The sequence below is a fragment of the Octopus bimaculoides genome, chromosome 3, assembly GCF_046866305.1.
Source record: "Octopus bimaculoides isolate indiv1 chromosome 3, ASM4686630v1, whole genome shotgun sequence".
Classification (NCBI taxonomy): domain Eukaryota; kingdom Metazoa; phylum Mollusca; class Cephalopoda; order Octopoda; family Octopodidae; genus Octopus; species Octopus bimaculoides.
The window spans coordinates 155965669-155988168 of NC_142930.1; the positions used below are offsets into that span (position 1 = coordinate 155965669).

Below are 22500 nucleotides of genomic sequence, written 5' to 3' on the forward strand. Positions count from 1 at the left end.
GAAAGAAGCCTGCCATGTGTGTGTGTGATGTTTGTATTTGTTTCCAACCACTGTTCGACAACCAGTGTTGGTTTGTTTATGTCACTGAAACCTAGCAGTTCATTGGTGGGGAACAAACACAAACACAAAGATAAACACACACACACACACACACACTCTCTCACTCTCTCTGTCATACACGCACACACAGAAACACACACACTCAAACACACACATACACACTCACACACACATACACACACTCACACACACACACACACTCTCACACACACAAACACACACGCATGCACACACACACACACACACACAGATGATGGTGAGGGTACTAGGACAAAATCCCTCCTCCCCTGGACAAAACCCCTACTGGATAAAATCTACCCTTGTACAAGATCCTCCTGCAGTCAATATTCTCTGGGACTTTGTTCTTTCTTTAGAATAAAACCATTTTAGGAAAGTGAAATTTTATTAAAAAATTTAAGATATCTATTACTCTTTTACTCGTTTACTTGTTTCAGTTATTTGACTGCGGCCATCCTGGGGCACCGCCTTTTAGTCGAGCAAATCGACCCCAGGACTTATTCTTTGTAAGCCTAGTACTTATTCTATCGGTCTGTTTTGCCGAACTGCTAAGTTATGGGGACATAAACACACCAGCATTGGTTGTCAAACAATGCTAATGGGACAAACACAGACACACAAACACACATATACATATACATATATACGACGGGCTTTAAGGGCATCACGAAAGGCCTGGTTGGTGGCCCAACATTCCAAGTTCTTTTACAGGGTTTCGAAAAGCTGAAGGACCACTGAAATTAGTGGGTGAATCTGGGAAGGGAATATGTTGAACAAAATCATAATCAACTGATCCTCCTGTATTTTCTTCTATGCAAAGCCAGGAACTTTTCAGCATCCCTCATGTGCGTGTGTATATATATGTGTGTGTGTGTGGCTGTATGTCGTGTGTATGCTTTTAGCCTGTGTATGGATGTCTGTGTGTGTGTTTGCTTATCTGTTGTTCAGATAACCATTATATTTTTTGTTCTACTTAGAAGTACTTTGTTTCTCTATGTAAGATTGTGTGTGTGGGTTTGTATTTACATGAAGCACCACATGTGCAAATATCTTCCATTTAAAATGCATTCCAGATAACAAGGCAAAGAGGAGGTATACATACAAAGATGTACATACATACATACATATGTACATACATACATATATACAGACATATATATGAGCACATACATACATATGCATGTATCTGCATACATACATAAACATATACATACATACTTAAACACATACATATAGAAATACATACTTACATACACACATACATACAAGTCTACATTCACACGAACACACAGTTTTGTTTCTTTTGTCTATCTCAAATCAGTGTTTGTCATGTTGAATATCAATATGTGTGTGTATATGCATGTGTTTCTGAGAATACATGAATAAATGTGTATATGTATGTATATATCTGTTTATATATGTATATACTTGCATATGTGTGTGTATGAGCATGGACATCTATGTATATGTATATATGTGTATATGCACGTATATCTGTATATTTGTGCATATGTATGTGTATGTATTTGTATGTGTATATGTATGTATATATTTGTATATACATGTATGTGTAATGCGTATGTGTGTATGTGCATGCTTAGGTATGTATATGTATATATGTGTATATGTATGTATATCTTTATATTCATGTGTATATATATGTGTATGCATATACACACGTGTACGAAGTGGTATCAAAAAGTTATTGGATTAGTTCTGTATCACGCCAACAGATGGCGGCACATGGTCGTGTGCACAGTGAGAGCTTGCAGTAACTTTCATGGGGCAGTGTGCCAAATGGCATTGCTGTGTTTACTTCACAAGTTGTGAAATTTGTGTATTTATGATCACATGTATGCTGTAGTCAACAATTTTGTCGATGACAGGAACAAAGAGCCAACATGTAATTTTGCATTAAACTTGGGAAGTCTGCTACAGAGACATTGAGCATGCTTCAGTAAGCTTACGGCGATGAGGCAATGGGTCGTACATAATGTTTCATGTGGCACAAATGCTTCAAAAGCAGAAGAACGTCCTTGGAAGATGGTGAGCAATCTGGAAGACCTTCCACGAGGGTCACCCCCTGGAAATGTGGTTATTGTGCATCAAGAAATCGTCCCCCAGGGCCAGACTGTCAATCGAATTCTGTTGTGATGTTTTGAAGCATTTGAGGGACGACACAAAAAATCGGATTCTTCGCAAAAAGTCGGATTCTTCACAAAAAATTGGATCTCTCTCTTTACTCTTTTACTTGTTTCAGTCATTTGACTGTGGTCATGCTGGAGCACCGCCTTTAGTTGAGCAAATCGACCCCAGAACTTATTCTTTGGAAGCCTAGTACTTATTCTATCGGTTTCTTTTGCCGAACCGCTAAGTTACGGGGATGTAAACACACCAGCATCGGTTGTCAAGCGATGTTGGGGGGACAAATACAGACACACAAACATATACACACACATACATATATATATATATATATATATATATATATATATATATATATACATATATAGGACGGGCTTCTTTCAGTTTCCATCTACCAAATCCACTCACAAGGCTTTGGTCGGCCTGAGGCTATAGTAGAAGACACTTGCCCAAGATGCCACGCAGTGGGACTGAACCTGGAACCATGTGGTTGGTAAGCAAGCTACTTTTCACAAAAAATTAGATTCTTCACAAAAATCGGATTCTTCACAATGACAATGACCTTGTTATTACGACAATGAGCTTGTCATTCACAAAAACCCTGTCACTGAGCTCTCCTCATTCATGAGTTTCTCACCAAACACAACATGGCATAATTTCCGCACTCACCATATTCACCAGATTTAGCACCCACAGACTTCTGTCTTTTTCTCAAGATGAAAATGCAGCTCAACAGTTGTCATTTTAACACCATTGTCTAGATCCAGAGTGAATCACAGAAGGTCCTTGACTCAATTGCAGAAAACAACTACCAGTCCAGATTCCAAAAGTGGCAGAAATGCTGGGACTGGAGTATTGCTGCACAAGGTGACTATTTCAAAGGAGACGATGTTAAAACTTAGGTAATCATCATCATCATTGTTTAACGTCTGCTTTTCGTGTTAATATGGGTTGGACGCTTTGACTGAGGACTGGGCGAACTAGATGGCTGCACCAGGCACCAATCTGATCTGGCAGAGTTTCTACAGCTGGATGCCCTTCCTAATGCCAAAAACTTAGGTCGTCGTCGTTTAACGTCCGCTTTCCATGCTAGCATGGGTTGGACGATTTGACTGAGGACTGGTGGACCAGGAGGCGGCACCAGGCTCCAATCTGATCTGGCAGAGTTTCTGCAGCTCGATGCCCTTCCTAACGCCAACCACTCTGAGAGTGTAGTGGGTGCTTTTACGTGCCAATGGCACGAAGGCCAGTCAGGTGGTACTGGCGACGGCATAAGTTATTTTTTATTAAACGTAAGCAGTCTGGGAATCTTTTGATACTACCTTGTACAAGTATGTATATGGGTGTGGAGATCTATCTATCCATCCATCTATCTATCTATCTATCTATCTATCTATCTATCTATCTATCTATAAGAGTGTGTGTGTGTGTGTGTGTATTCACATGGAAACATGTAGAAAATCTAAAATGACAGCAAATATAATACATTTATACAACTGCAGATACATCAAACTCTTATATATATTCATACATGCTTACATTCATACACACATGCGTATATGCGTACAATATACTCTCTCCATACGCAATGCACACTCCAACATAAATGAATAAAACGCACACACACGTGCATGCATGCATACACAAATATATACGCATATAGCCGCTGGCTGTGCTCCTTCAAGAGCGTACATATTGCTGTTTAAAACCTCTGCCATCTTCTGTTGATAATTTGTCATCCATTCATTCACATCCTACCACTTCTGCCATACTTTCGCCTCTATCTAGCCTTCAGCCAGACTGTGAAATGTCCATAGATTTTCATAGAGAATTCGAAAAGGAGGTCTTATATGTGTGCATGTATACCTGAATGGAAAATAATGGCAAGTGGGCTAATGGCTGCGCTGATGATAGTGGCGATAACGATGATGAAGATGGTGGTGGTGGTGGTGGTGGTGGTGGTGGTGGTGGTGGTGGTAGTAATGATGAAGATGTTGACGTTGGTGATGTTGACGCTGGTGATGATGTAAGAAATGATTGCATTTCTGTTATTTGTGATTGTCAGCGATACAAGTGGGCAACTGGAAAAAATGCACATTATGAAACAAGTTTTGATTTCTTTCTTCTTTTTTTCCTTTTTTGTTTTGTTTTGGTTTTGTTCTTGTTCTTGTTCTTTCACCTAAGAGCCAATTTGGAAAAACTTTATACGATTGCCTATTCTCTACGCTAGAAACCTCAGCCAAAACTTTCTCATATCTTTAGACACTGACATACCTGTGTAGATGGCGCTGCAGTATCTGCTTGGAACCCTACGGCTTTGAGTTTAATCTTGCAACATCCCGCACACACACACACACACACACACACACACACACATGTACGCCTGCATGTGCACGCATACAGTCCGAGTGTTCCCTCTGTCTATCAACTCAGAATTATTCAAAATAAATTATCAAAAATTCTTGTGTGTGACTGTATGGTAAGAAGTTTGCTTCCCAACCACATGGTTCCAGGTTCAGTCCCACTGCATGGCACCTTGGGCAAGTGTTTTCTACTATAACCTCGGGCCAACTAAATCCTCACGAGTGGATTTAACATACCAAAACAGAATTATTAATCGGTGCAATTGAAACAGGTCTTAAAAGGCAGTATATAATTATAGAGTTAAAGGTAACACTATTGGTACTTCAGAGTAATCCTTATTTTTGATATTGGGTGGTGAGCTGGCAGAATTGTTAGCACGCTCGGCGAAATGCCTAGTGGTAGTTCGTCTGCTGTTACGTTTTGAGTTCAAATTCTGCTGAGGTCGACTTTGCCTTTCATCCTTTCGAAGTTGATAAATTAAGTACCAGTTACGCACTGGTGTCGATGTAATCGACTTAATCCCTTTGTCTGTCCTTGTTTGTCCCCTCTATGTTTAGCCCCTTGTAGGCAATAAAAAAATATATTTTTGATATTGTCTATGTATGTGTGTGTATGTGTGTGTATGTGTGTGTGCATGTGCTTGTGTGTGTGAGAGATATCATTGAATGTACACTGTATTATATACATGTGTGTGTACACACACACACACACACATTTATGTTCCCTCTACACTCTCTCCAAACATCATATGATGATGACATGTTCCTGCGTCCATGAAACTAAGTAGAGTGCAGCTGAGTCAAATTGTTATTTAATATGTAACTCCAGCCAAATCTATTGAGTGCCACTTTCTTTCCTTTGTCTACTCATTCTTATAATATATACATCCAGGCACTACCGCACACACACACTAATAAGTTTAACTCAACTCCACACATGACTTAGAGATTTGTGGGCACACAGAACGACACACAGAAGTATAAAGTGTGTAGATTGTCTGTCTAATTCGACAGTGAAGTATACCAGTTTTGTTTTCCGCACAAGTCACCTATATACTCCTCAAATTATATAGTGTCTAGAATGTATAGAATATTCCAATGTAATTGCTCTCTAGTCGGAATTAGTGTCACATGATGCGTTAAACAAGCTGGCTTCTTGCATCACATCGATCCAATATTCTCTCTTGTTCAAGTGGTTGTGTACTCCATAGGTACATATGGTATATGTATATGTCTTAATGTAATTCTTTGACAGAATCGGTGTGAGGCAAGGTCCACAGTGCATCTTGTATCCTGTAATTGGCTGCATATTACACAAACAGACATAATTACTGGTACAGTCTGTCCAATGACTTTCTACAAGATTTCTAGTTTCACGCTCAGGTATATTTGATTTCAAATTTTGGCACTAGACCTAAAAAAAAAAAGCAGAGTAGGAGGTAAGTTGATTACATCGACCTCGGTGTTCAACTGGTACTTCAATTTATGAACCTCTGAAAGGCAAAGTTGACCCTGGCGGAATTTGAACTCAGAACATAAAGACAGACGAAATGCTGCTAAGCATTCTGCTTGGCGTGCTAACGTTTCCGCCAGCTCCGCGTTTACAACTTAAAGCAGGGGTTTTCAAACTGTGGTCAGCAGACCACAGGGGGTCTGCAAGGACAAGACAGGGGTTCCGTGGACAGCAAATACTTTTTATGGGCAATTAGATTTTATATATGTTTTTTAATCGAAATCTTTTAATTGACAATAAACCTATTTGGTAAATACTGTTTTAAATAAATAAATGTAAAAATATGTTATTTTAAGCAAATATTTATGTAATAAATTTCATAAGCGTTTATAAGGGGGTCCCTAAGGTAAAGCCTGAAATATAAAGGGGTCTGCAAGTCAAAAAGTTTGAAAACCCCTGACTTAAAGCATATTAAATGTATAATACACGTGCTCAGAATCCCTCACTGTAGAATCGAACGCAAGAGTTCTTTGATAGCTTAACGAACTTTTTACTCACTCTACCGCATATTAATGCACGTACACACAACACACCACACACGCGCGTATACTCTCTTGTCATAGACTACAGCTGAGGCGTTTATGCGGTTTCTTACTGAAAAAACCTGCACAGATGGACTGTTTATAGTGATCGAACGTTTGTGCTGCTCAGGTGCGCAAGTGTGCCACACGTCAGATGCCGAAGCGAGCGTAGAGCAACGGGAAAGGAAGGTGTTTTGTTCAAGAACAACAACGTACCGCCCGGTCCAGAAATTAAAACCACAATGTTGCGATCGTGTGCGCAACGCCCTAGTTAGGCCACGCGTACACACACACACACACACACACACACATTCACTCTCTCTCTCTCTCTCTCTCTCTCTCCCTCTCTCTCTCTTGTTCTTTTCATTCTTTCACTTTGAGATTCCATTCATCTTACTCTTAAATGGCCTTCGTTCGTTTCCTGTTTCAAATTTGTTTTTAATTTCATTTCAATTGTTCACTTGTTTCAGTTAATATTTCTTTTTACTTCTACACCTCCCACAAAAACCCCATTTCCACAGTTACCCTTTTTAAACTGCCTCTTATTTACACTATCCCTCTCACTCTTTCTCTCTCTCTATTCTATTATTCCCTTTCTCTTTCTCTTTTTATTCCTTTTGTTTGTACTTTCTTCTCTCACTCCCTCGTCTCATCTCTTTTTATCTGTAGCCCATCCTTTCTTTTTCTCCCTCATTTCATCGATATCCTATCTTCTTCCTCTCTTGTCATGTCATCTATATTCTATCAATCTAGTCTGTCCTTTCTCTCTCCCTCTCATTTCATCTACATATCCCTCTGTCCGTTCTCTCTCCTAATCTATCCTATCTCTCCTACACACACTTTCTCTCATTCTCTTTTTCTTTTTCTCTTATCTCATCTATATTCTATCCTTTCCCTAACTTTCTCTCGCTCTCTCTCTCATGTAATCTATAGCCTATCATTTCTTTTCCCTGTCTTATATCATCTATATCCAACCCTTTCTCTCTTACCTTTACACTATCACTATCTCATGTCGTTCTTTTATCTGTGTTTGACCCGCGGTAACCTTTCCTACCTCCCCTTCCTCGCACTCCTCACAAAGGTCTTCCTCCTCCCTCTACAGCTCCTTACGTCTTCTTCTTACCCCTTCTTCCTTCTCCATCTTTTACCTGTTTATTATATTTTATTATTGTTATTATTCGTTCTGTTGCATGTGTTTTACCTTCCTGAATGGCAAGTGTGCTAGTTTCGAACCAATCACGGCTAATTTGTTGCATGTAGCCTTTGTGGGGATGTGTTTATTTGTATTTCCTCTCTAGTGCCTTTCTTTCTCTCTCTCTTCTCCAACTCACTCACTCTCTCCTCCTATTCTGTCTCCCTTTTTCTTAATTTCCTACCCTTCTTTCTTCCTCTCTCATTTTTCTCCTCTCTCTCTCTTTCGCCGGTTCTTCTTTTCTTGCTTATTCTTTCTCTTTCACACTCTCACTCTATCTCTTTTTAATTCCTCACGCTGTGGTCTCTAGTTATCTCTCTCTTTCTCTACTCCTACTTTATCTCTCTCTCTCTCTCTCTTACCACTCCTACTCTATCCCTCTTTCTACTCTCCACTCTATCTCTCTTACTCCTACTTTATCTCTCTTTCTTCCCACCACTTTCTCTACTCCCACTCTTTCTTTGTCGTCTGCTTCTTTCAATCCCTCCCTTTCTCTCTGTCCGCTACCTTCTAATACCTTTCTTTTATTCCCTTTTCCTTTCTCCCACTGATAATTCCCTCCCACTCTTTCTCTGTCGTCTGCTGCTTTCAGTCCCTCCCTCTCTCTCTGTCCGCTACCTTCTAATATCTTTCTTTTTATTCTCCCACTGATAATTCCCTCCCACTCTCTTTCTTTCCCTTTCCCGCTCTCACTCGCCCCACCACACACGCCGTCAGGCTGTCTTTCTTTCTCTTTCATTCACTGCCTGTTGCCTATTCACTTCTCGTATTTTCATTGTTCTCTGTAGTAGTTTATTGTATCAATCACACACACAAACGCACCTTACGTTAATTTAGATACAAATATATATACATATATATATCCTAATATCGTCTTTCTCAGCAAATGCTTCCAAGAAATCATGTGTAAGTAAGATATTAATCTGGATATTTTCGTGCCTGTGTGTGTGTGTGTGTGCTTGTGTGTATGTGTTTGTGTGTGCTTGTGTGTGAGTTATTGGAGTTACCTAAAATACATATATATATATATATATATATATATATATATATATTTATGTACGTATCGTTGTTTGTCCCCCCCCCCGCTACCGCTCGACAGCCGGTGTTGGTTTGTTTAAGTCCCCGTAACTTAACGGTTCGATAAGTACAAGCCTTGAATAAGCAAAAAAAAGAAAAAAAAAAGAAAAGAATAACGATTGTAACGAGAGAGAGAAAAGGTGAGATGTTTCTACACATGTAAAAATACAATTAGTGTGGTAGATAGATAGAAAGATAGATAGAGAAAGAGAGAGAGAGAGATGCATGTATATACGCTTGTGTATGTATACATAGTGGAGACGCAATGGCAGCGGACTCGCGGTCGAAGGATCGCGGTTTCGATTCCCAGACCGGGCATTGTGAGTGTTTATTGAGCGAAAATACATAAAGCTCCACGAGTCTCCGGCAGGGGATGGTGGCGAACCCTGCTATACTCTTCTGCCACAACTTTCTCTCATTCTTTCTTCCTGTTTCTCTTGTACCCGTATTTCAAAGGGCCAGCCTTGTCCCACACTGTGTCAGGCTGAATCTCCCCGAGAACTACGTTAAGGGTACACATGTCTGTGGAGTGCTCAGCCACTTGCACGTTAATTTCACGAGCAGGCTGTTCCGTTGATCGGATCAACTGGAACCCTCGACGTCGCAAGCGACGGCGTGCCAACAACATGTATACATACGTGTGTATAATATATGCGCGCGTGCGTGTTGTACACCCATGTGCTTATGTATGTCGACGCGTATTTGTGTATACACGCATATAATTATGCATATTTATGTGTATGTGTACCTAGTACCCGCTTTAAGGCATGTGCAGTTACCCAGGGGTCTTTACAAGTCTAGGGACCCAATTGTTAGATCTGTGTATGTTGTGGCTTGCTATTAGTAAACAGATGCTATCGGGCCCCGGGCCTTCATTTGTTCAGAGGCCTATAAGTCTGTTTAAAATAGCTCTGCGTATATGCATACCTGTGTTTGCGTGTGAATGTTCAGAGCTTCATATCGATATTTCAATCGATACAACATGAATAAGATCATTTTTTGTTTTTTGTTCTCGCTGTTGTTTTGCAGCTGGATGCGTTTCCAACAGCTGACTACTCAATGTACAAAGGCTGAATTTTTTGTAAGTTAAGCAAACTGCAGGAAGCAGAATTACAACCTTCGGCCCTTAAGCCCCCCGATGTAGTAATTATGTCAGAACTAAACTACCTTTATTCTTTTATTTGTTTCAGTCATTTGACTGCGGCCATGCTGGAGCACCGATTTAATAGTCGAGCAAATCGACCCCAGGACTTATACTTTGGAAGCCTAGTACTTATTCTATCGGTTCTCTTTTGCCGAACCGCTCAGTTACGGGGACTTAAACACACCAGCATCGGTTGTCAAGCGATGTTGGGGGAACAAACACAGACACACAAACACACACACACACACATATACGACGGGCTTCTTTCAGTTTCCGTCTACGAAATCCAATCACAAGGCTTTAGTCGGCCCGAGGCTATAGTAGAAGACACTTGCCCAAGGTGCCACGCAGTGGGACTGAACCCGGGACCTTGTGGTTGGTAAGGAAGTTACTTACCACACAGCCACTCCTGCACCTATGTTACTATTTACTTGTTCCTATTTACTTCAGCACACAACCTTACACTCATTATATCTTAAAATCAAATGGTGGGGAGGGTTACCTTTACATGATCCAATGATGTACCTAGAGTTTGTGCCACCTGGATCAGTCCTTGATTTTGCCAGGTCCACCCGAAGCTTATACAGGTTTATACATCAGACTCCAAAGTGCTGTGTCCCTATAAAAACATTGCCTAGGACAGACCCATCCCTTGTCCCACTATCTAGCTAGCTACGCTACTGTCAGGATCACACAACCTGCTAGAAACACCAGCTAAATCTTCCTTGAATCATATGCAATTGATAACATATTGAGAAATGTAGTTCCTGATATGTGAACCAGATGGGATTGTCACTGATGAAGGTGCATAGAAAGAAACCCCTTCAGTTATAGGTTTGCTCCGTGAAGACAAAATAGTGGCTTGACTGAGTGGTTAAAAAGTTTGCTTAGCTATGATATTATTTCTGGTTCAATACCACTACACAGCTCCTTAAACAAGTGTTTCCTGTGATAGTTTGAGATTAATCAAAATATCTTCTGGATGAAACTAGCCAGAATTGTGGACAATCATTACGAGGGGGTACTGAAAACTTCCTGGCTTTAAGGCTATCACAAAAGGCCTGGCTGGAGTCTCACCCTTCCAAGTTCTTTTACAGGGCTTACAAAAACCAAAGGGCCTCTGCAATAAGTGCGTGAATCTAAGAGGGGAATATGTTGAATAGAATCATAATTAACTAACCCTCCTATATTTTCTTTTACCCAAAGCCAGAAACCTTTTAGCACCCCCTCATATATGGACTATACTTGATGGTCAAGGCGGACGTTAACTGTATTACAAATTCTCCCCCCCCTGGGAAAATCAATGCACTGGTTCCCCCCCTCCCACTCATATACACAACCATAGCATGTGTAATGTAGTATTGGGAACTCATAGACTCACACCTATCGCAGCATCTACTTAATGTGTCCATGCCTTGAGACAGCATCGCTGTTAATTCAACATGGCTGTTCCTCCTTCTCCCCGTCTTGGAGTCATGTCTCTGCAAAGGTCAGAAGGCTATTCTTCCTTCCTTCTCTGATGACTTTTTCAAAATATATACTCTTTAACTCTTTTACTTGTTTCAGTCATTTGACTGCGGCCATGCTGGAGCACCACCTTTTAGGCGATCAAATCGACCCCAGGACTTACACTTTGGAAGTCTAGTACTTATTCTATCGGTCTCTTTTGCTGAACCGCTACGTTACAGGGACGTAAACACACCACCATCGGTTGTCAAACGATGCTGGGGCGACAAACACAGACACACAAACATATACACACACATACATATATACAACGGGCTTCTTTCAGTTTCCGTCTACCAAATCCACTCACAAGGATTTGGTCGGCCCGAGGCTATAGTAGAAGACACTTGCCCAAGGTGCCATGCAGTGGGACTAAACCCAGAACCATGTGGTTGGTAAGCAAGCTACTTACCACATAGCCACTCCACCATCGGTTATCATATGATGCTGGGGGGACACACACAGACACACAAACATATACACACACATACATATATATATATACATATATACGATGGGCATCTTTCAGTTTCCGTCTACCAAATCCACTCACAAGGCTTTGGTCAGCCCGAGGCTATAGCAGAAGACACTTGCCCAAGGTGCCATGCTGTGGGAATGAACCCAGAACCATGTGGTTGGTAAGCAAGCTACTTACCACACAGCCACTACTGCGCCTATATGTGTGTATATCTGATATGCTCATGTGACATAATGAAGTTTGTAGAATCCCAGTCAGCAAAGTTTGCATCCATGATTCCATCCTTGGTGGAAGTATATTCTTGCTTGCATGCTATTTAGTTTCGTTAGTATATGTATTTTCATTACCCTCTATTGTGCTTATATATAGGCGCAGGAGTGGCTGCGTGGTAAGTAGCTTGCTTACCAACCACATGGTTCCGGGTTCAGTCCCACTGCGTGGCACCTTGGGCAAGTGTCTTCTACTATAGCCTCGGGCTGACCAAAGCCTTGTGAGTGGATTTGGTAGACAGAAACTGAAAGAAGACCGTCATGTATATGTATGTATATATATATATATATATATATATATATATATATATATATATATATATATATATATATGTATGTATATATGTGTGTGTGTGTGCATATGTTTGTGTGTCTGTGTTCATCCCCCAACATCGCTTGACAAGCAATGGTGGTGTGTTTACGTCCCCGTTTGGCAAAAGAGAACCGATAGAATAAGTACTAGGCATATAAAGAATAAGTCCTGGGGTCGATTTGCTCGACTAAAGGCAGTGCTCCAGCATGGCCGCAGTCAAATGATTGAAACAAGTAAAAGAGTATATAAGTGCAGGCAAAATTGTGTGATTAAACTTGCTTCTTGACCATTTGGTCTTGGGTTCAATCTCACTGCAAGGCACCTTGCACAACCAAAGCCTTGTGAGTCGATTAGGTGTACAGAGACTGCAAGAAGCCTATCAGATATGTTTATATATACATTATGTGTGTCTGTGTATGTGGACACCTTTGTCTTGACATCATGTGAAAGCTATAGAGGAATATCACCATCATACAAATGACACCGTTCATTTCTAACCATGTGAAAACAAAAAAAACCTGTCTGGCCAAAGGGAGATAATACTTTACTTGGAAACAGGTAAAAGTTAGCAGCAGGAAAGGCACCCGGTTGTAGAAAATCTATTTCGACAAATTCTATCTGACCCATCCAAGGGTGGAAATGTGGACATTAAAATGACCTTGATGTATACCATTTGTGTGGATGGTTTAGTTTTGCAAGAATGTGGGCCTAGATTTGTTAGCACTGAATGGTTAAGCAGGTAGACATCTTCTTCTCTTGTGTCAACTTACTCATTGTGAGTAGAATTAGTAGGCAGAAAGCATAGGGAAATGTAGTCTATATATCGTTCATCGTTTAATATTCCACGTTCCATGCTAGCATGGGTTGGACGATTTCACTGAGGACTGGTGGACCAGGTGGTTACACCAGGCTCCAATCTGATTTGGCAGAGTTTCTACAGCTGGATACCCTTCCTAATGCCAACCACTCCGAGAGTGTAGTGGGTGAGGCGCAGGAGTGGCTGTTTGGTAAGTAGCTTGCTTACCAACCACATGGTTCCAGGTTCAGTCTCACAGCATAGCACCTTGGGCAAGTGTCTTCTACTGTAGCCTCGGGCCGACCAAAGCCTTGTGAGTGGATTTGGTAGACGGAAACTGAAAGAAGCCCGTCGTATATATGTATATGTATATATATATATATATGTGTGTGTGTGTGTGTGTGTTTGTGCCCACCAACATCGCTTGACATCCGATGCTGGTGTGTTTACGTCCCCGTCACTTAGCGGTTTGGCAAAAGAGACTGACAGAATAAGTACTAGGCTTACAAAGAATAAGTCCTGGGATCGATTTGATGGAGGGAGTGAGCTTATGTGTGTGCAGGTCATTATATATATATACATATATATGACGGGCTTCTTTCAGTTTCCGTCTACCAAATCCACTCACTAGGCTTTGGTCGGTCCGAGGCTGTAGTAGAAGACACTTGCCCAAGATGCCACGCAGTGGGACTGAACCCGGAACCATGTGGTTGATAAGCCAGCTACTTACCACACACACACACACACACACACACACACACATATATATATATATACACACATATACACACACACACTCACATACATACACATATGCATACTTGCACTCGTCTATGCATTTGCACTCGTCTATGCATTTGAACTTATACATTAAGTATATTTCTAACTAATACTATAAATTTTGTGTATTTCATTCTATTGATTTTTCTGCATTGTCGTTAACCTCGGGTCAGACCAGAAGCAGCAAAGATCAAAAGCATTCCAACTGTGACCATCCCATCATGTTTATTTTCCATTTTTCTTTTCTGTTTTTTTTTTTTTTGTTTTTTTTTTGATGTAGTGACTCTAAAACTCCATTATCCAATATGTCTTTCCTGTTGTTTTAAGCCGTTAGGGTGTCATATCAAAGAGATTCATGTATTTATTATATGCTGCAATTTGTGACTAATAGCATCACATTTGTTACGAGGTTCCAAATTGCTCTGCTCTCTGGCTCATTGCATTTTCATAGCGAGGTCGACAAGGTGGTGGGGAGAGTGTCGGGTAACTTGGTGCAGAACAAACAACAGAGGAAACTCTGCTCTAAGACTCCTTTGTTTTTGTTGCTGTTGTTGTGTTTTTAATGTTTATCATGTTTTGATGATGTCAGAAAAATATCTAAACAAAACATGTCCAGGATGAGTCAAAAGTCCTTCAACTTTGACATAAACTGGCTAACGACCGAGCTCAGCTGAACATCTTCAATGCATGTTTTGCATGTTTTGTCTCCTTCTTCCGCCTCTTCTGTCTCTCCCATCCACCCACCTCTTCACTACAGCCTTTACCCACCTCTAATGCATTCATTAACTCCCTCCAACCCCAACATGACTGTGTGGTGAAGGGGCTTGGTTTGCAACCACAACTTCTTGGGTTCAGTCCTATTGCACAGCACCTTAGGCAAGCGTCTTCTACTATGGCCTCAGCCATGGGCTAACCAATGCCTTGTGAGTGAATGTGATAGATGGAAACTCTGTAGAAGCTTATTATGTGTTTATCTATCTATCTATCCATCTATCTATACACACACACATATGTGTATATAGTGAGTCACCCATAAATAATGCAGTTTTTCCCTTTTATTTTTCAAAGTTAAGATAAACAAAGTTCTTTTAAAATCTAAAATATATTCTCCTTCATTTTCGACAAGGCTTTTCTATTTAACTGGTAGACTTGCAAAACTCCTCTTCCAAAATTCATTTGTCCATGACGAAGAACACTCTAGTTCGTTTTCAACTTGAATACATAATTCATATTTTTCAGTCCAAAGGATTTTAAAGACTGCAGAATAAATGATAATCAGATGGGGCAATGTCCAGCGAATATGGTGGGTGGGGCATCGTTTCTCTTTCAAACTGCTCCAGCCATTGGAATGTCATCCTCACTGTATGTGGCTGAGCATTATCCTGATGGAAGAACACCTTTCATCTTGAAACCAAAGATGGTCGTTTTTCTTCTAGCGCTGACTTAAGCCACTGAAGCTGCTCGCAGTAGATCTCCTTTGTTATCGTTTGGTTTGGGTTTGAAAGTTCCAAGTGGACTAAACCTTTCATATCTCACCAAACAGATAACAACATCTTACATGGGTGTAAACCTTCTTTAGCCTGGGGTACCAGTGTTTCTCCTTTCCCTACCCACTGTCTTCAGTGCTTGACATTTTTATGGAAAACCCATTTCTTGTCACCAGTCACTATTTGCTCCAAAAAAGGTTCATTCCTGAGACATGACAGCAAAGAGGAGCACATTCACTCTCTGTGTGTGATTGACTCAGTAAGTTTGTGAGGAACCAATTAACCTAACTTGCTGACTTTTCCTATGGTACACAGGTATTGATGAATGACCAATTCCAAGCTTCTCTGCTAGTTCTTCAACAGTTACGATGGGATTTTGTTCCACCAGGGTTTGCAGAATGCCCTTGTTGAGCTCTACAGATCTTCCAGGACAATGCTCGTCTTGTAGGCTGTAGTTTCAGGCTTGGAATTTTTGGAACCACCGTTAACACTGGCTTATATTTATTGTCCAATCCCCATATACTGCTTTAACATTCTTTGCACTTTCCATTGCATTGTTGCCTTTATTGACCTCATAAAGTTTCCGTCTACCAAATCCACTCACAAGGCTTTGGTCGGCCCGGGGCTATAGTAGAAGACATTTGCCCAAGGTGCCATGCAGTGGGAATGAACCCAAAACCATGTGGTTGGTAAGCAAGTTACTTACCACACAGCCACTCCTGCGCCTATATATATATATATTTGTTGGTGGGTGGTCTGTTTAACTTGAATAACCTTTAGTTTACATTCGGAATAAAAATAATAATCCCTTGTTGGATTATTCATCAGAATCCTTGTTTATTTACTAATGTTTATCAGCTTGCTTTGCTTGCTTAGAAGGAAATGTTGCTCGGTGTCAAACGAAATGAAATGAGATGAAATAGTGGGGGACGGGGGGGGGGGGGGGGGGGGGGGTCAGAAAAAAACAAAAAAAACAAAGAATGGAAAAAGAAAAATAGTGAACAGGAAGTGAGAGAATATCATTTGTTGTGTTCCTTTCAAATCTGCCAGATCAGTCACCTCCTAAAGTAATGAACCATGTACTTTATATTGCTTTTCGCATGTAATCTACTCTTTCCTCTCCGTTCATATACACCCATATTATTATTATTATTATTATTATTATTATTATTATTATTATTATATCATCATCATCATCATTGTCATTATTATTGTTATTATTTACTAATATTTTTCCACCTTGTTTATTTATTTTTTTTTTTTTAGTTTTATTCCCCCTTTTAATGATCTTCTTAGCTCTCCTTTTTGTTTGTGTGTTGTGTGCATGTGTGTATTGTTTTTTTTCTATTATCATAAATAAATAAATAAATAAATAAATAAAATAATAACGTTATTGCTTTTTCCAGCCTACTGCATAATTTGTAATCCCCCCTCTTCACTGTTCCATGAATTGCCTATGTGTTATTCATGTATTTACTGGAGCAATGAGTGGCAGTATATATATATATATATATATATATATATATATATATATATATGTATGTACACACACACATATATATATGTGTGTGTATATATGTGTGTATGTATTGTATGAGCAAACCAAAAGACTGTCCATGGCTATCATGACTTATTTAGATTTGCATATTTGTTGGGGTTTTTTTTTCTTTTTTATTTTAAGGAAGGTAATGTCAATTACATGAACTTCAGTACTAAACCAAAAAAAAACCAGTTGATAATCCTTTATTTTGCATGGTAAGAAGTTTGCTTGCCAACCACATGGTTTCAGGTTCTGTCCCACTGCATGACACCTTGGGTGAGTGTCTTCTACAAAAGGCATTGGCCAACCAAAACCTTGTGAGTGGATTTGGTTGACAGAAACTGAAAAAAAATAAGGCGGTGACATGGCAGAAACGTTAGCATGCTGGGCGAAATGCTTAGTGGTATTTTGTCTGCCGTTACGTTCTGAGTTCAAATTCCGCCGAGGTTGACTTTGCCTCATCCTTTTGGGGTCGATAAATTTAGTACCAGTTAGGCAGTGGGGTCGATGTAATCGACTTAATCCCTTTGTCTGTCCTTGTTTGTCCCCTCTGTGTAGCCCCTTGTGGGCAGTAAAGAAATAAGAAACATTAGCACGCGGGGCAAAATGCTTAGTGGTATTTCGTCTGCCATTACGTTCTGAGTTCAAATTCCGCCGAGGTTGACTTTGCCTCATCCTTTTGGGGTCGATAAATTAAGTACCAGTTAGGCAGTGGGGTTGATGTAATCGACTTAATCCCTTTGTCTGTCCTTGTTTGTTCCCTCTATGTTTAGCCCCTTGTGGGCAATAAAGAAATAAGAAACTAAAAAAAAAACCTGTCATAGACACATACATACTTAGAGGAGGTGCATGGCTTAATGGTTTGAGTGTTGAGCTCATGGTTGTAAGATTGTGGTTTCAATTCCTGGACTGGTTAATGCATTGTTTCCTTGAGCAAAACACTTCATTTCGCATTGTTCCGATCCACTCAAGTGGCAAAAAATGAATAATCCTTTGACAGAACAGCGTCCCATCCAGGGGAAGAATATATACGCATAGAAAGCAGGAAACCAGTTTTATGGGTTTATACAACTCTGGGAGGATATTTATCCTATACAGACACAAATCTGTGTGTGTGTGTGTGTGTGTGTTACTATCTCCTTGATTTTGTGTGATAATTGTAAATGAGTGTCCTTAGCAAGCTCCTTTCCTTGTTTCCAATCTTCTGTTAAAATATGTCTGTTCATGGTGGAATATTATCTTACTTGGAATTGTATAAGGGTTGGCCACAGGAAGAGCATCCGGCTATAACGATTATGTTACGAGAGAGAATGGGCTGTTAAGTCTTGCAGGTCAGACAGTCTCGTAAAATAACTGGTTGTTATTAAAGTATATTTATTGTTTGAGTCTAACTTGGAATATTTTTTCTCTCAATAAATTCCATCTGACCAATATAAGCATGGAAAAGTGGACATTAAATTAATGGCCGTGATGATAAGTATGAATATCTTCAAAATCCGAAATTCATTTTGGGGGAAAGCATGGCTGTGTGCTTAAAGGATTCTGCTTCAGGCTTAGTCCTACTGTGTTATATCAAGGAGAAGTAGCTGCTATTTCTAGTATATTTCTGAGTAATTTTTTTTTTTTACTCCTAAGTCTGTCATCAAAGATATTGCCACCAGTGACAATCCTACTGTTTTAGCGGTACCTAGCACTATATCTAATGTGTCCTTCGTCCTGATGTGCCATTTATTTTACTGATATTTCTAGCCTGTCAGACAACCTGGTAATGACACCTTCTGTAGATTGTCTTGTCAGTATTAAATATTATTTTTGATTGTGAAAATTGCCTTTATATATACTTATTTATTTAATTTAATTTTGTTCATTTATTTATTTTATTTATTTATTTTTTTTTTTTTTTTTGCAGCTCAAAGCATTGATGGGGAACCAAAGCAGACTGTTTTAGGGGCTGCTGACTATGATGGCAGATATAACTCACTACTGCATATTACACAACAGCAATTTACTAGACACAACTCACGCCTACCTTGCAACAGCTATTTTCAACCGCATCATCAACAGCAAGAACAACAACAACATTTGTCAGAGCAACAATTACTACAGCAGCAAGAACAACAACAATTACAACAACAGCATCATCATCAGCTGCAGCGATCAGATTACACAACAGCTATGGAGAGATCATTAATTATAGAAGAAGATGTAAAAATGGAAGAGTTGCAGTTGTCTGAAGACGAGTGCCAAAAGGAGAATCAACTAGAACAACTGCAGCCACAAGAAATAGAGGAACAGCAGGCCATGCTACAACCACATTCTCACCATCATAATAATAATAATCATCATCATTCTCAAGAAGAAGAAAAAGAAGAGCAACAACAACAACAACAACAACATCAGTGTGATCCAAAACGTATGGATGTGTTATTGTCGGAGAACGAATTAGTAATTCCAGCTTCATCCTCCTCTCTGGAAGTAATAGAAGTAGCTCCAGCTGTTTCTGCTTCACCTGAGCCAACATTAAACCAACAGGCAGCCCTTCCCTCAACAGTACACCCATTGTCTTTACACAAAGATACACAGCTTTCCATATCACCGTCTTTGTCGTTTGATTCTGAAGGAGGAGGAGAACAAGAAAACACACACCAACAGCAGCATGCACCATCAGCAGCAGCACCACAGCAACAGAAGCAACTGGAAAATAATGAAGAAGGAACTGGGACTGGGTCAGGAGCAGCTCAAAAATTAGACCGGGAGTACTGTGTGTCCGATGATCCTGTTGAAACGAGTGAACGGCCCTTAAATCAAGTGACCATGAGCACCTGTTTGAACAACTCCGTCAGCTCTGAAACTGCCATGAACCTGTCCAATCCGGTTTCTGTATCTGCGGATGTTTCCAACTCTAATACTAATACTGCTGTCGCTGAAGACTTAATTGGTCCAGAACCAATCAGCATTGACAGACCTAACGAGCTCCCATCTTTGGCGGAGCAAGCTGACGCAGCCATGACAACGAGAAGCTCAGATGACATTAACGGGGACCAGAGCCTGCCTGTTTCTCTTGAATCTCAAAGTCCTGTATCGATGGTGACCACCACATCGCCGTCTGTCGTCGTTGACCAGCACAGCTCGGAGGAGGAGCTTGAATGTATAAACCAGGAGAACAGTCACCCGGAGAAGAGGAAGTGGTCACAGATGGAGAGTCAGAGCAGTCACTCTGTGGAGAGCAACCATCCAAAGTCAAATGTTTACCATTCCTTTCATCCCCCCCATCACCACGACCACAACGCCCATCACCTGTTGCAGCATCCTCTTCCTCTTCATCACCACAGTCATCATCAGCAGCAGAATCATCATGTCCTACAGCACCATCAACAACAGCAACAGAACAACATCAACCACAATCAGCAGCATCGCAGCAGCAACAGCAACAGCAGCAGCAGCAGCAGTGGTAACCACGGTAGCAGCGGTAACAACAACAACAACAACAACAGCAACAACAACAATAACAACGCCATTAACTCCCAACAACACTGCCACAACCACAACAACCAGCACAACTGCAGCAGCAGCAACAACAATAACAACAACAGCATTCTAATCAACAACAGCAACATCTGCAATAACAACAACAACAACAACAACAATAACAACAACAACAGTAACATCAACAACAACAGCAACGCCAATAGCTGCTGTTTTACAGACAGTGCCGGATCTTCGGACGAGGAGGTGAAGGAGTTCATGCTTGATCCAAAACCTATTCTATTCAGCTCCGCTCCACCCTCGGGTATCCAGAAGGTGATGCGGTCGTCGTCAGCCAATTTTCTAGTACCGAATGGACCACCCCTTAGCATCTGTGCCATTTCACCAAGAAAAAGGCACCGTTTAAATTCGTCCTCTGATTCTCTTGATTTGGAGAACATCTCTGTAATTCAAAGACCATGTCTTGACTTTGAGAAAATGCAGGTGAGTACAGCCATCTTTACCATTTTTTTTTATACATTTCAAGGATTTACTCTTTTTACTCTTTTACTTGTTTCAGTCATTTGACTGCGGCCATGCTGGAGCACCGCCTTTAAGTCGAATCAAATCGACCCCCAAGATTTATTCTTTGTAAGCCTGGTACTTAGTCTATCAGTCTCTTTTGCCGAACTGCTAAGTTACGGGGATGTAAACACACCAGCATCGGTTGTCAAGCGATGTTGGGGGGACAGACACACAAACATATACACATACATACATATGTATATATATATATATGTATATATATATATATATATATATATATATATATATATATATATATATATATACACATATATACGACTGGCTTCTTTCAGTTTCCGTCTACCAAATCCACGTCTGGCCAAAATATTCTACCTGTTCAAACTGGCCAGATTTGGCCTTTCACACTTACTGTACAATGTCATTTTCTAAAAAAATAAACCATCACATCATCATAATCTTGAAGTTACAGGATGATTTGCAATTAATTCAAGAACAATGCGAATAAATAATCATTACATTTGACAAAGTAAGCTGAATACTAAAGAGTTGAAGGAAACTGTGCTGAAGATGGATTGTACCTGTGAATCAAAACTGCAGCTTTGTCATACAGTGTGTGTCATTCTGATACCATCTGAGGATTACATTTGGTGTATATGTATCTGTGGAATACTCGACCGCTTTTACACAAATTCAAAAACAGATTGGCTAACTGAGTTCTCATATTTATTTTAACATGTGGTTGTTTATTACTGTTCTCTTTTACTTTATGTTCTGTATATGTCCATCTCAGAGTAAAATACCTGTAAGTTTTACAAATATTCTTGTACATCTCTGTTCAAACCAAATTCGATGACTGGCACCCGTGCCAGTGGAGCGCTAACAGCACCATCCGAGCGGGATCACTGCCAGAGCAGCGGTCTGGCTTCCGTGCCAGTGGCACGTAAAAAGCACCATTTGAACATGATCGTTACCAGCGTCGCCTTACTGGCACTTGTACTGGTGGCTTGTGAACAAAACATTCGAGTGAGGTCGCTGGACTGACTCCTGTGCAGGTGGCACATAAAAACACTATTTGAGTGTGGTTGATGCCAGTACCACCTGACTGGCCTTCGTGCGGGTGACACGTAAAAGCACCCACTACACTCTCTGAGTGGTTGGCATTAGGAAGGGCATCCAACTGCAGAAACTCTACCCGATCAGATTGGAGCCTGGTGTAGCCATCTAGTTCGCCAGTCCGCAGTCAAATCGTCCAACCCATGCTAGCATGGGAAGCAGACTTTAAACGAT

The 22500-nt window shown here is 40.4% G+C and overlaps 1 protein-coding gene across 9 annotated transcripts in view; it reads left to right on the plus strand.

Annotated features, from left to right (window-relative positions):
- LOC106872321 (uncharacterized) overlaps nt 1-22500 on the plus strand; it is a 217908-nt gene that overhangs the window by 147154 nt on the left and 48254 nt on the right. For 8 of the 9 annotated variants that reach the window (XM_089349842.1, XM_089349840.1, XM_089349847.1 and 5 more), the window contains one exon: nt 19112-21171. In XM_089349842.1, coding sequence (XP_089205968.1) covers nt 19378-21171 — 1794 coding nt within the window. In that variant the 5' untranslated portion in view covers nt 19112-19377. Of the gene's footprint in view, nt 1-8497; nt 8719-19111; nt 21172-22500 lie in introns of those variants that run through there. The other variant, XM_052966027.2, reaches the window with a different exon arrangement.